This window comes from Trifolium pratense, linkage group LG3 (genome assembly GCF_020283565.1).
Source record: "Trifolium pratense cultivar HEN17-A07 linkage group LG3, ARS_RC_1.1, whole genome shotgun sequence".
Lineage (NCBI taxonomy): Eukaryota > Viridiplantae > Streptophyta > Magnoliopsida > Fabales > Fabaceae > Trifolium > Trifolium pratense.
In genome coordinates, this window is record NC_060061.1 from 7397252 (window position 1) to 7412111 (window position 14860).

The 14860-nt window shown below is 31.9% G+C and overlaps 1 protein-coding gene and 1 long non-coding RNA gene across 3 annotated transcripts; one reads left to right on the forward strand and one right to left on the reverse strand.

The window, feature by feature from the left end:
- The first annotated feature begins 329 nt into the window (after positions 1-329).
- Positions 330-2433, forward strand: LOC123916090. Its single transcript, XR_006812056.1, has 2 exons — positions 330-839; positions 1890-2433. It is a non-coding gene; the product is annotated as an uncharacterized LOC123916090 (long non-coding RNA).
- A 1973-nt stretch (positions 2434-4406) lies between these two features.
- Positions 4407-10964, reverse strand: LOC123916091 (diacylglycerol kinase 2). 2 transcript variants are annotated; one of them, XM_045967447.1, is made up of 8 exons: positions 10689-10964; positions 8806-9921; positions 7472-7850; positions 7327-7403; positions 6709-6828; positions 6442-6609; positions 5208-5345; positions 4407-5001 (listed from the first exon to the last, which is right to left on the reverse strand). In XM_045967447.1, exons 2-8 carry the CDS (start codon positions 9889-9891, stop codon positions 4849-4851), a joined length of 2121 nt encoding a protein of 706 aa, XP_045823403.1. In that variant the 5' UTR covers positions 9892-9921; positions 10689-10964; the 3' UTR covers positions 4407-4848. The 2 variants fall into 2 exon arrangements, with proteins under 2 accessions (XP_045823403.1, XP_045823402.1); XM_045967446.1 differs by having other exon boundaries at positions 10684-10963.
- Between the last annotated feature and the right edge of the window lie 3896 nt (positions 10965-14860).

Consider the following 14860-nt stretch of genomic DNA (forward strand, 5'->3'; position numbering starts at 1 on the left):
CAGAGTACCATATAGTTATATTTTGATGTAACAAATTTTTACTGCATAAGATGTCCCTTATAAGTTACTAGTGGATTAGCTTTACCAAACAATAGCTAATCACAAAAAAATCTGAATTATTTGGAACATTTTGTGGTGTTATTGCATAACTACTCCTATATATGTACGATTGTTAGGTGTTTTTTATGTTTAGATTATCTTACTTAATACGCCTTATGGATAGTTAGTTGAAAATAGCAGTGTTTTGCATAAGCTAATTTAGGAACATGTGAACGAGTAAGTAAAAAGCAGCATTATTAGTGTAGTGTGAGTCAGTGCTTATATCTTCTTTTTCTCTCTCTCATACACACTAATAAATGTGCCTCACTCTCAGCTTGCTATATATAAGAAGGTATGTGAGGGTTAGGGTTTTCATCCAAAGGGTGAGAGTGAGTTCAAGATATAGCTAGAGAGTATTATTTGAGGGGAATGTTGGCTGGCTCGAGGCTTTTGAGTTTCACAAAAGAAGTTCATTCTTAATTGTATGAACTATAAGGCTTCGGACCAGGCTTCATTCCCCTCAAAATCTTAATTGTTTATTCTCTTGTTCATCTTGTGTGTGTGTGTGTGTTTTTCCCTATAGTATACATGAAATCATCCATAAAAGAGAAGCAAGAGTTAGGATGAGAGGAACGTTGTCTGGCTCGAGGTGATAGAGATGATGGAAGAGTAGTTAACTCATTCATCACTAACTCCCAATCTCGGACCAGGCTTCATTCCCCTCAACCAACTTTTGCAAGCTATATACTTTCCTTCATTTTCATAATTTCATATCATCATCTTCTGTTGGTAAGCTTTTGGTAAGGCTTTCTGCTCTTCCTTTTTCATTTCTTTCTGTCATATAAGCATACTTATCAAGGTTCTTTTATATATTATGGTTTATTTGTCAAGTCACAATTTTTTACTCTTGTATATAATAACACTATTGTGACCATTCAGTAGTAAATATTGTGAATTTTAGATCATTCATCTTAGTTTCTTCAAAACAGTATTATAACTTCAAGCAAGAAAAAACAGTACTACCATTTTTAAAGAGTTCATGATGTGTGCTTTTCTAAAAGTTAAACCATTTAATCATTTGTTTAAAATTACTTTTGATATTTTTGGTTGTTTAAAAAAAGTTTTGTGGATCTGCAACTTTTCAGATAATGTGATTTAAAAAGAGGAAACAGTGAAAATCTATCTAGTTTTCTGGTGTAAAATTAATAAAAATAACATGGCTGGCTGGCTGGCTAGCTAGGTCATATTGTAACCAGGCCAGGCCCCCTCCAGTCCAGCTGCAAGAATGTTTGTGTTCACGTGGGCAAGCAAGAAAGCATCAACAGTGAAAAAACCTATCACAAGTGAAATTCTTTCTTATCATCTCAGTGAAAAACCATACCTACCTGCTCTACCTCTATGCTATCTAGCTCTTTCAATAACAGTAAATCTAACACACACACACACCTCTTCATTTCTCATTTCTGTATTATGTTTTTAACTTGTACTGTAGTATTAGCTGAGTGATAAACTTGTAACCTCAAGATATAAAGTTCAGAGATTCTCTCAGAGACAGTTTTGAAATTGACCTTTGTTCAACTCTATTTAAGATTAACAATTTTTCACACACACACAAAAAAAAATATACAGGGTTAGAAACCTAACAATTTATTTAATTAATTACTGAGTTAATGAATATTGTACTTCAACTCAGTCTAAAGATGCCAAGTAAATAAATGAAATAATAATAATATATTGTCCACACTCCACACACATGTAAAAATATAAATAAATAAATAAAATGATGTGACAATTAGAAAGATGATGTAGTACTGTTGAATTGAATTAATAATAGCTAATTTGTTGTGTAGTACTGATGATGATCAAGTATTGATTGAAGGTAGTAAGTAGCAGGTGAGATGTGTTGGATTGGATCAATTAACAAGAAAAAGTAGTGATGAGAATCAGGAGAAGCTATTTCTTAGCTATAGCTAGGTATCTGTGTTCTGTGATCACCATCATCATCATCATCATCTTGTTAGTAATTTCCAAGATATGAGTAGAGTATGAATATGACCAGCTTCTATTGTGATGCAATGACTAGTTCAGATAGATAGATATATCTGGATTTATGTATATAAGATGATGCAAGAGAAATTAATAGTGTAATTAAAGAAGATGAACATTATGTACAGTACTGCTTGTTTCTGGATGTTGTTCTATTTTCTATGTATAAGTATGTGTTTTAGTGTAATGTATTAATGAAGCTTTTAAAGTTGTTGAAAATTCAGAAGCTATGTTTGGAAAAAGCTCATATCTCAGCAATGTTATCAGCTTCCTCATTGAGTCATAGTTATAGTGATCAGATATGTTTTGGCATATTGAAATTGAATGAATGAAAACAATTTCTTTGTTTGTTGGGAGAGAGAGAGACATAAATACACTATCTGACGTATCTTGGGAAATGAAACTGAGAGAAAGACATAGCTATTTTCATGATAAATATAACAATGGCATTGCACTCTCTCTGCTTTATTTGTTGTTGACAGCTTCCACATCAATTTATTATCATTTGAGGTCTTCTGTTTCTTTCTCAACTGCTTACCAATGACAGCCAGCATCAGAATAGTATTAATTTCAAATTTCAGTATATATATATATATATATATATATATATATATATATATATATATATATATATATATATATATATATCATTTACAATGCATGCAATAGTACTATCATTTTAATAACATAAATTGTTCACATGTTTAATTTCATAACACAATCAGAGTGATTATTGACCATAACATTTTGTTTTCCTATGATTATTAAACAGAGTTAATGTTTCAAATAATATACTTGGGAGCTGTACTGTCTTCGGTTAAACATTACACAGTTACATGCTGTAAAGATATCTTGGCCGTTACGTATAAATGACCTTGACCGTTAATTTCAGATCTAACGGTTAAAAGGACTACATTACGTGTTGCAATGATGTGTCTAATTCACCCGCCACTTGATTCCCTAATGTAGAGATTGTATGCTATTTTACGCTGTATTGAATCACAACCATCAATTTAAAATTAAGCAGTTCAAATTATAAATTCAATTATATACTAAAAATTAATCTTAGCCGTCAATTTAAAATCAGATGGCTCAGATCAAATATTACGTCATCCTGCAATTACCGCAAGAAATCCACTTCCCTTAAGTTCACATTAAGTCTTGCCTTAGTAAGCAAGAATGGCATGATTGGATACTAATTTTTATCTTGCCTTGGTAAGCAAGTTCACAGTAAATTTGTAGCTTCAAAGGTTCACGATAAGTCTAGCCAAACAAATGTGTTATACTTGTGTGATTGGATACTAACATTTATCTTAATTTATTTAAATAATACAATATACTTGTTTGAAATTGCAATAAAACTGTATTTGAAAGCACTACTTTGTAAGCAACATAAGTGGATAGTCTATTTTCTTTCTCCTATTGGATTTGGTTACTATTTTCCTTTTTCCTTGTGTTTCTTCTTTATTATTTATTTATTTTTTTTTACATTTTTTATCTTTATCTTTTGCCGTATCTAAAAGATTAAAGTTATTTCATTTTACATCAGCAACTTTAATCTTTTAAGCATAACAAAAGATAGAAGATCATAATACATTACTGGAAGCAATCATCGCTACTACTCTACTAGCCTAAGAGAATCCAGTCTTGAACAATGTTAGTTATAACTATAAGTATAGCACGATTAGAAATTGAGACCTTCTTTTGCCGCCCTACAAGTTTATCGGGCGACTTATTTTTACCCACCCGCTATTTAAGTAGCGGATGAGTAAAAATGAAAAATTTCAGGAAAAACACCGTTGCTACTTAAATAGCGGATGTTGTTTGAGAAAACGGTAGGGCGGTAAAAGAAACTCCCTTAGAAATTAGCATTTTCAAGTAGGTAAGCTTTTTGTTTGTTACTATTGTTCATTCGACTTCTCTTAAATCTGAGTGAAAGAAAATTACACTTCTTTCATCATAGGTCAATGCAATTCATATATAATATATGAAGAAAAAAAAGGGGAAGAAACATGACTACGGAAGCACACAGATTCTTATACACTTTGAATGATTCTGATTTTTCATATACAACATTGGCAGGGAAGAATAATTCCAAGATTAAATAACACGTTACTTCCAGCAAATTGTAGGAAAATAAGTGAGTTGGACCGTTGCAAGCAACATACTGTATGGCTTAGATGCCATATAGTGCTTGATACGTCATTGCAATAGAAAAACCACAACAATGATTTTAGGGTAACAGTATACTTAAAATACTGTTTCAAGATAGAAAAGTAAAAAGTATTCAACAAAAAAATTATAATTAAAAACACAAAGACTCATGAACATATGCATATATTTGTCTTCCTAGACCAAAAAATATGAACATGCATATCAGTTAGTTTTTTTTCTCTAATCTCAGTTGGATGGTGGTGGCATAACTACAAAGATTTGAAGAAAAATACACATTTGGTATCATGGTAGATTTGCCGAAATCAAGATGAGTTGCCATTTGTAACTTTTGCAAAATCACCGTGACTTAACATGATTTTGACAAACTCACCATAATACCGAACATACGCTGGGTTGCAATATACAAAGCCTAGGGTGTTAGACACAACAGTTTACACTCACTTACATTAGTTGTTTCGTAGAAGTGTGGAACTATACTTTTCTCTATATATTTTTGGAAATTACCAAAAATGGTCCTATATAAAAGGACTAGAGGGCAAAAACCCAAGTATGGGCAACTATTTAAGAAGGCTGAACAAGAAACGAATCTTAAGAAAGATTGATGGCTATGTCCTTGAGAAGAACTTTTCTCTGGGATGTATTAATAATGCCCTTATGCTCGGCTTCTAGTAATACCTCTGTCATTATAGCAGCTGCTTGCCCTTTAGGCTCATCTTCTGAAGTCCTCCTCATCATGAATACCTGAGTATAGCAAATACGAGCCAATGATATCAATCACCATTATTATAAGAATGAAATTTATTGTGTTCAGTATTGTTGGATTTCATTTTGAAAAGCTCCTAACGTGGTTAGGATTCCTAATGGGATTCCAAACACATAACTGATACCAAGAGGTAGAAAAAGATGAAAATGACATTCACAACAAAAACACGAAAGCATGTCATTACCTGCCCACGATGAGTTAACTCCATGTAGCCTGGTTGAAGGATAAATGGTTCCCCATCTATTTGAACTGGGAAAGGACTGGAAGAGTGTATCTTGATGACTTTACCTTGGGCTAGCCTTCTTGCTTGTGAAAGTCCAACCTGTGCAGAAAATCAAACATTACTAGCTGACATGAACACGTTAACTTTTAGCTGTAGTTCTTGAATAATTTTCAGAATAATCAGTTCAGCAGACTTGTTAAAAAAAATCAGTTCAGCAGACAGGGGTTTATAAAAAAAATTGAAAAAGAAACTTGGTTGCCACAATAGTATAGAACTTTCTTATTTAAGGATACTAATAGTGAAAACAATCTCATACTGGCATCCGATTAAATTTCAAATAATAAATATACTGTATTGACAAGTAAGAAGCAAGACTATGATCAATGATCAACATTATTCCAAAACTTCAATCAATTCATTTTGATTTATTCATAGACCCTTAACAAACACATGTTTACTCATGAATGAAGAAAAATTGACTGAATAAGAGTGGGTTGCAGATGTATAAACTATAGAGGAGAAAAAACGGGGAATTTGGAGGAATCAGGGGTCTCACTCACAGCAGAGAAACAGGCAAAAGAAGAAATTGTTAACAACCTAGACAGCTGGTGCAATATTGATGGAGAAGGAATGAGTGGAATGATTCGGGCATTACCACCAGAAATTGGGATAAATGTGAGGGAGAGGAGGTTCAAGCAAGAATTGAATTAGGTGGGATATTCTGTTTGTCTGCATAATTTCCATTTTTATTCCTTTTCCTTCCAGCATTTTCTTTCTGATTTCACTCTCGGTCTTAACAGAGGGTTACCTTACCACCTATCTCTACTTGTACAGAATTTGGGCTCCATTGTTTCTACTCTCGTTCAAAGTTTCTATCATCTGTCCGATATAGTCTGAGCATATAATTTATTTATTTTTTACTTTTTCTTAATGTTAAAAGTTAAGATCATTTGGTTCTTTTGGTATTAAAAATTACTATATTAATGACTAGTCTATATACTCAATCATATCATTAAATATAGAAGTATCCTACACCTGAAGTTTAGCATTTCCCAATAGATAATACCTCAAGAATTCAGCTAAATGTTAAAACATAATATTTTAAACATATTAGAATACTTTAAATTAACAGTATCGTTATGAAGACTAGATTTGATATTTCAGAAACATGATTAATTGACTAAGTATCTTATACCTGAAGTTTTCCCAGGTGCCATGCTCCACAAACACATACTACCTCAAGCATCTTGTCATGCATGGATTGAAGACTAAAATCATCATCATCGCGTTCATAGTCATTTTTCCAAAGATCTACTCCTCCCATGTAGCTCCCAATATTAAGCACAATTAAGCCTTCTGAATCCTGCATGAAAAAGAATTTAAAAATCATGCTTTATTACATATAAATTTATAGAAGGTGATATTCACAATGTAAAAATAATTATCAGTGTTGGAAATTAACCTTGGGAATCTCAATGTCTCTCCCGTCAACTTCAAGCCATACTTGCCATGGTAAGTCAGCACAAGTTCTGTCCATAATGTCTCTTGCTCCTTCTTTTGCATATCGTAATTTATTCAAAAACTGTCAATAGAATTACCATCAGAAATAAATATACCAAAAGTGAAGGCTTTTCGAGCATTGCATAAGTTAAATACCTTCAGATAAGACTTAAGAGAATTAAAACATAACAAAAGGTCTTCAATAAAAAGGGTCAAAATGAGGAGATAAACATGTATAATACGTGAACATGTCCAAAATGACATTTCTGGCCATCCACTCATCATCACTATGATATCTCCTGGTTTCCGCTAAGATGTGTTGATTAACAAGATTAAAAGAATAAAGCTCAATGTTTCAGTAAACTGCATTTAGTACCCTAATGCGAATAAGGGAAATTTAGGATAAGCCTAGCCTTTTAGCAAGTACGGAAGTATAATTTTTACTGAATATTGCTATTGCCCGGTCATTAAAATGGTATTGTAAAGAATGTGCATTGAAAGAAAACTAGAGAATTGACGTGGTCTATAACATGAGTAGATAATTTACAATGATGGAACATCAAGGAGGGAGAATATGTACCTGACTACTAAACTTTTCAGGATTTATCTCTCGAGTAACATGAAATTCATATGCAACCTTTGCATCACATCCAATACCTATAAAAGTAGGTTGATGTCAGTAATTCTTAAGAAACAATGTAGATAGTTTTTGTTTCAGTAAGTACCTAGGTAGTTCATCATGGATTTAGTTTTCATTTTATATGGTTTTCCTTCGGAGCTTTCTTCTGCAAGTTTAACTTCCCAACGATCTAGCATAGTAACTGCTGCATTGCTACTAATGTCATGCAAAAGCGTGGTCAACCCGCCCTGTCCATCAAGTGCAGAGAAGCCTCCTCCCCAATTCATTACCCTAGACAAATCATTTCCAGTGCCTAGGGGAATAATTGCAACAGGTGGAGGTGACTCAAAATTGTATTTTTCTATGGCATCAAGGACCCATGCAACAGTGCCATCCCCACCACATACCAATACTCTAAAATATGGCACATTTTTGAACAACTCCAGGCCTACCTCGGGACCTTGAGAAGCACTCAATACAAATACCTACAGTAAAATACCAAACCAGAAAACGTCCATTAAGACTGATATGAAATGAAAATATTAAAATGTCCAGACAAGTATTGCTAGAATAATAAAGCAAGGAGACAACCATTTTCATCCTTAATTTTCACATAAAGAATTATTTAGTGAGATTCAGTGAAACATTAATCAATACAATATTAATATCATACTCATACATATATCTACGATAATGGCACAAGAATTTCAAGTGGTTTTGTTTTTGGAAGAAAATTAAAAGATATCAATAACAAAACACAATTTCTTGAATTTTTCTTGCAATGCAAAAAACAAGCAATTGTGCTTAGTTTTTGTAACTACAGTATCACCTTGTTTTTACTTTTTACTCCTTTTTGTTGACTTTTCACTATTAAAAGCAGATTAAATACTCAATACAAATGCGACAATACTCGCTTATAAATCTTCATAAAGAATGAACAGGTTATGATAACTTACCCAACAAGTTTATGCAATCAGGAAATGTAGGATTCAAGACATAGCACAAGGTTCATTATTACAAGAAAGTGTGTAGAAAAAAAAAATTCTTCTTTTAAAAATGTTAAGGTAAGCAAATATTAGCATGCTGTTCAATAACTATCTTGCTTTACAGAATATTGGTAGAAAAAGAAATGAACATAGATTGCAATTGACTGCCAGTCAAGTCATCACTCTGCAGTCCTATCCAAAACGTATATCTTAAAAAACAGATTTGTGTATAATATAATATATTCAAGGCAGTACAAAGGATAGATTAAAGACTGGAATCAAGTTATTCCTGATCTAAGATTACAGAATTTAACTTGTAATCAAACAAACTCCTAAATCATGTGATCTAATCTCACCCTTAAAACTATCTAGAAGATATAATTGCAATGTGCTTAAAGATGCAAGTCACTACTTCAATAAAAGCCATGTGTGTTTATAAGAACAAAGTAATTACCTGAACAGGATTTAGTAGCATATTCAATCTTCTGTGAAGAGAAGGCCCAAGCTGCCCTCCACTTCTGGTATTGATAAAGACCAAAAGTGGCCTTGCATCATTTGGCAAATCAACCAATGTGTATTTCTTGACTTGGCTAGGAGTAACAGTTAAACCATTTCCTAATACTCTACCATTGTTTGTAGGGTCAAAGAGCTTCCCATCATTGCACTTGTTCCGGTGGAGACCATTCAACACATATTCTAATAATGTTGCATCGGCAACTGAGGAACCTCGTGACTTACCATTAGCATGGCAACCACCTCCATTTTTATTATTGTTACGACGCTTTCTAATCTGACCACGAACAGAAGAGGTGATAATAGAACTTAGTTTTGCTCCCTTTTGATCTTCATCAACTTCTTTGACACAAAGAGGGGAGAGAATAATTGATCTCAAAGAACCCAAATCACAAAAATCACCAGAATCTCTAGTCAATTTGTTATGACATTTCACATGAATGAGGCGTTGACACCAACGGCAATGCCATGTAGGAGAGGATTTGACAAATGGGACACCACATGCTTCGTCACAGTAAAAGCAGAAAGCAGACATCTCATGATGATCATCCACATTAACCCATCTTTCAGACCAATGGTGTCTAATATGACTAAAACCAGCCTGAGCCACACATTTACAATCCTTTGCTGCAAACGGAGAACAAAGGAAATGAGCTGCAACGCCACAAACCGAGCAACGATGAAGAGGAGTACGCGGTGAAGCTGTTGCACCCAAATTTTGAGAAGGCCATAACGAAGTCAAGCAGAAACAACAAGTGGACGGTTGTTCCCCGTAAGTAAAATCTTCAACCCACAAATGCTCCGATAGAGGCACTTTAAACTGTTTCCAAACTTTCTTCTTTTCCCTAGCAGCAGCTTTAATCCAATTCAAAGATGCTCTTCGCTGCCACTTGAGAAGAGCGTATATGACGGCCACAAGTCCAAATGATCCAGTGACCAACCATCCAAAAATAGATGCAATGGAAGCATCAGGACTCGTAACAAACCTCAAAATTGAAATTCCCAAATCTAACATGATGAAATTCATTTGTTTCAACTCAACTACCAAACATACAACCTGACCATCCAATATAAAACTTCAATCATTGTTATAGATAACAAATAAGTTTTAAAAAAAAAAAGTTATCTAACTCACAAAATAACTAGAAATAAATATAAAGTATGGGCATCAAAATGGACTGGTTGTAAATGACAGTTGGTTATTCCAGAATGGGGTTCACTAGCTTTGATGCAGTGTCGGAGACAATAAATAAACTAATAAAGTAACCATAAAATCTATAAAATAAAAATATGTAGTGATGTGAATTACTCCCTCGGGTCCCGGATATAAGCAACAATTTACTTATTAGATTCGTTAAATAACTGATACTCCATTATATTGGTAGTTTAGACGAAATATGTGGACGGATACATCAATTATTCAATACATCTAAAAAGTAGTAAAAAGTAAATTGCTGATGAGTCCGAAGGGAGTAGTATATGTATATGTTTGGAGTACCTTGAACCAAAAAAACCTAATCAAACGGAAAATTAAGATTTACTTGTATTATTACATCAATGATCATTCAATGTTCCTAAATCATGTGATATATGAATTAAAAAGCAATTAAAACCAAAATCAAATTATAATGAAACTGCTTAGTCATGAATAACGGACATAAAAAAATAAAAAATTAGGGTGGTAGTGTTGATTAGAACGGTAAAATCCTGAAAAGTGAATCGAGAATCGTGATTAATTAGAGATATAATTTATGATGGAATCTAGAAATAGAATTGAAAAGAGAAAGAGACATTGTATTGTATTGTATGATGTACGTACCTTACCTAACACACGATCGATTTAGATGAAAGAAATCAAAACGGATGAAGAAATTGTCGTCGTCGTCATCGTCATCGTAAAACCTGAAGAGAAGAGAGGTTGCAGAGAACGAGAGAGAGAGAGAGAAGAGGAATTGGAGCTTTAACAGAATCTTGTTACAACCCCTCTCTTCCCCTTCTTCCAAGGAAACATTGCTACGATACGATTTCTATAACAATAATTATAATTATAATTATAATTATTATTATTAATTAATTATATAATTACTATTATCATCGTCATAGTGTTCACTTTTTAGCGTTTGATTTGGGGTTTTGGATTTGTTTTTTATTTCGATCTCCTTTTGTTTCGCCTTACTTTGTTTAAAAAGTAAATAAAAGTGGGGTTATATGATTATTATTAGTAGATCAAATTATTAAATTAAAAAAGATGATATGAAAATCAAAAAAGCAAAAAGCAGAGAGAGAAAACGTAAAAAGGGCGGGCTTTACATTGCTCAATATACGGCCTCCCTGTTGGGTACACCGTAGGCATGGGGCATGCCCAACGCGTTTCACTATATTTACTATTCTACCCTTTCTTTCTTTCTAATTTTTTTTTAACCATGATATATCTTCGTCGGGAAACATGTGAAGCACACAAGGTGGATTCTCCCATTTCAATCGAGTTTTCTCCGTACGTATGAGACGGAAATCAAACTTCTGACCATATGTATAACCAAAATCAAACTTCTGACCATATGTATAACCAAAATCCTTACCACTTGAACTAATTCATCGAGTAAAAACAAAAATTGGATAAACAACTTGTAAATATGTCCAAGGCTCTACATGAACAAAAAGTAAATAAATATTTTTTTTATCTTTACTAGCAGAAGCAGTTAACAGGCGCGTTTCGCGCCAGTCTGTATCAATTATGCAAACTTATGTAAAAAAAAATGTCTTATTTTATGGTGAGTTTGTTAGTAAAATATATTTGCTGCTAAAAAAATGTCTGCCTTATGTTATGTTGAGTTTGTTAATAAAAAAGATTTGTTGCTAAAAAAAGTCAAGGGTATTGTTGGTATTATGAAAAGTCAAACCAAAAATTTATGTATCCTCTTTCTTTATATATAGGTATAGATAATATCTCAAATATTTTCTACTTTTAAGTTTTTAGTCTTAAATATTTTTTGTTACGATTTTTTGTTCATGTTTTTCAATCAACTTATATATAGTATTATTTAAAATTTTAATTTTTTTTTATGCAGTTATGTTTTTTACTTTATAGAAATTTCTATTGCAAAGATTTAAATTAATTTTAAGAAGAGGCTAATTAAATGTGAACTTTTATTGATGTGACAAGGGCGGAGCCCTTCATGGGCTGGACAGGGTCATGGCCCGCTCCAGAATTTTTAATTTTTTTTTCATAGGTATACTATTTAGCGGCGGTTACAAGCCCCCGCTAAATAGTCTGTATAGTTTGTTATATTTTGTTTTGCGGAGTTTCAAACCATACAATCCAGGATTCTTTAACAGGTTTGCATTTTGCTGGGGTTTTAAACCCCCGCTATGTTTACGTCCCAGAATTCATAATTTATTTTTTTAAGCATCCCTTTTAATGTTTTATTGTTTAATAATTTATAGATGTCTTAAAATATGTAATTTATTTTGTCGAAATATTCAAGTATATTTTTTTGGAGAAAAAAGTACTCAAATTTTTATTTAAAATAGAGTTTGTGCATAAAAATTCATGTTTGATCAATCTTTTGTTAAAAAAATTTAAATTTTTGTTAGAGAGATGCATATAATATTATAAACATAAATACAAAAACTAATTAAAAAGTATGAAGTTTACACATTTGACATAAAATATATTTCATAATATATTTTTAAAATTTATTTAATAAACATGTTAATGGTCCACCTTTTGACTATTTTTGAGATATCCATACTAGACAAACTCTCAATATGATATGTCTTTTTTTTAGTAATTTCTTTTGCATATTCGATTTATATTTGTAGCGGCCGGCCCCAATTTTTCGGGCTAGCTCCGCCACTAAATATGAACGCGTAAAGAGTAAATATTAAATGAGTTTATGTGATATTTTCCGTTTGTCCACAAATTACATATTCGGCTTTATATCTGCACACACACAATATGTAAAATATTATTAATTGATGTGACAAATTTATTTTCTATTAGTTTTTTTAACTTTTATATGTGTGTCTAAAATGTGTGGCTAAAAGCATGTGTCTACTACGAGACTTGTTCTCAACTCAGAGGTACAAATTGGCGTCCTACTATCAAACCAAACCACTCCCAACTCTAAAAAAACTACGCGTGTAAGAGCTACCAACCATCAACCAGCCCACGTATTGGGGTTTATGTGAAGATGGTTGAATGATTATGAAATGACGTTTTCTTTTCATCAAACAAAAAGACAAAATAAGAACCAATACTTATTTAGTTCGGCAGTGATTGACGTTTGAGTTGGTAAATAGTTAGTTTATTGGTGATTGACGTTTGAGTTGGTATTCGATCCTTGTAATTATGGTCGAAAGGAGATTAAAATCACTTGATGACGAAATTGAACTCCAAATTAAATTATGCAGATTTATTTTTTTTTCCTTTAAATATATCAATTTTATTTTTAATCCGTCTACAAATTTTCTTCAAACTATAGGCTTCTAAATTTCCTTGACATATCATTATTAAAACATTAAAATATTAAAATATCGTTAGTTTTGTATTTTCGTTATTTAATCTTTATTAATTTAAACCCACTTTGGTCTAGTAGTGTTGGATTGGGTCTTTTGAGTATATTTCTCTCAATGTTTCGGGTTCGATTCTCCCTGATGTCAATTTTGGTGGGCAAAGTTCATACAAAGCAGAAAAAACTCTATCTTTAAATGAACCCCGCAAGTGGGCGGTGGAATTGATCCCCTTAAAATAGTCGGTCCTACGGCCGAATAGCAAGTTTAAAAAAAAGTCTTTATTAATTTATCTATAACTTTAAAATAAAGATTCATTCATTAAAAAAGTTATTGTTATATTAAAAAAATTAAATTCTTAAAAAATAATTAAGTTATTAAACTTGTGATATTTTAAGACCTTAATAATAACTAGCGGGTCACGCAGGCGTGTTCCGCGTCTGCCTGTGTCTAACTTATGTCCAAAAAAAATATGTCTTATGTCGTAGTGAGTTTGTTAATAAAAGATTTTTGTTGCAAAAAAAATGTGTCTTATGTTATGATAAGTTTGTTAATAAAATATTTTTGTTGCTACTAAAAAAATCAGGGGTATAGTTGGAATTATGAAAAGGCCACACCAAAACTCATGTATCATCTTTATATAGAGTATAGATATAATGGCCCGTTTGGATTAGCTTGTTTTTGAGCTTATTCAAACAGCTTATGCAATTTTTATATGTTATTATAAGTTTGTCAACTTAGTTTATGATAAAATAGTTTATAAAAATACAATTTACACTAGTGTGAACTTATAAAATAATATAAAACCTAATTTATATTGCGTAATCTGTTTGCATAAACTTAAAAATAAACTAATGGTCCTATATCATCAAGTTATTTAGAACATAATACTTAAACTTTTGTAAAATAACCGGTACTAAAATTGAAAACTGAAAATTTATAAAGATAAAAGTTCGAAGAAATTAGAATTTAACTTTTTAAAGTGAATAATTAGAAATATCAGGATTTAAGATATTGTTCTTACATATTACATATGTAATGTAGAATTTAATTTATACGCTATTTTACACATACATTCAATAATATACTGACACATCATGTATGATATTTAAAAACACATGATGTGTCACTTTCATTAAATGATGTGACAACACATCATTGGATGTATGTGTAAATAATCTTTATACCGACAGTGCACAATAATTTTTTTTGACAGATCGACTTAATTCACTAGACAAAAAAAAAAATCAATTTTCAAGGACACATTTACCCCTGCTAAAACTAACGGAATGCGTGTAGGACATCATTTCATTTCAGCTTCTTTATTTAAAATAGTTAACTAACTTTCCGAATTTGGCGCGGAATATTTCTCTTATCGTTAAATCACAATAACAATAATTAAACAAAGAATTAGCCTCACAGAGATCTAAGTAACTAGAGAAACAGTTAATTATTCATTTCATCATCAAAATTAGAATTAGATA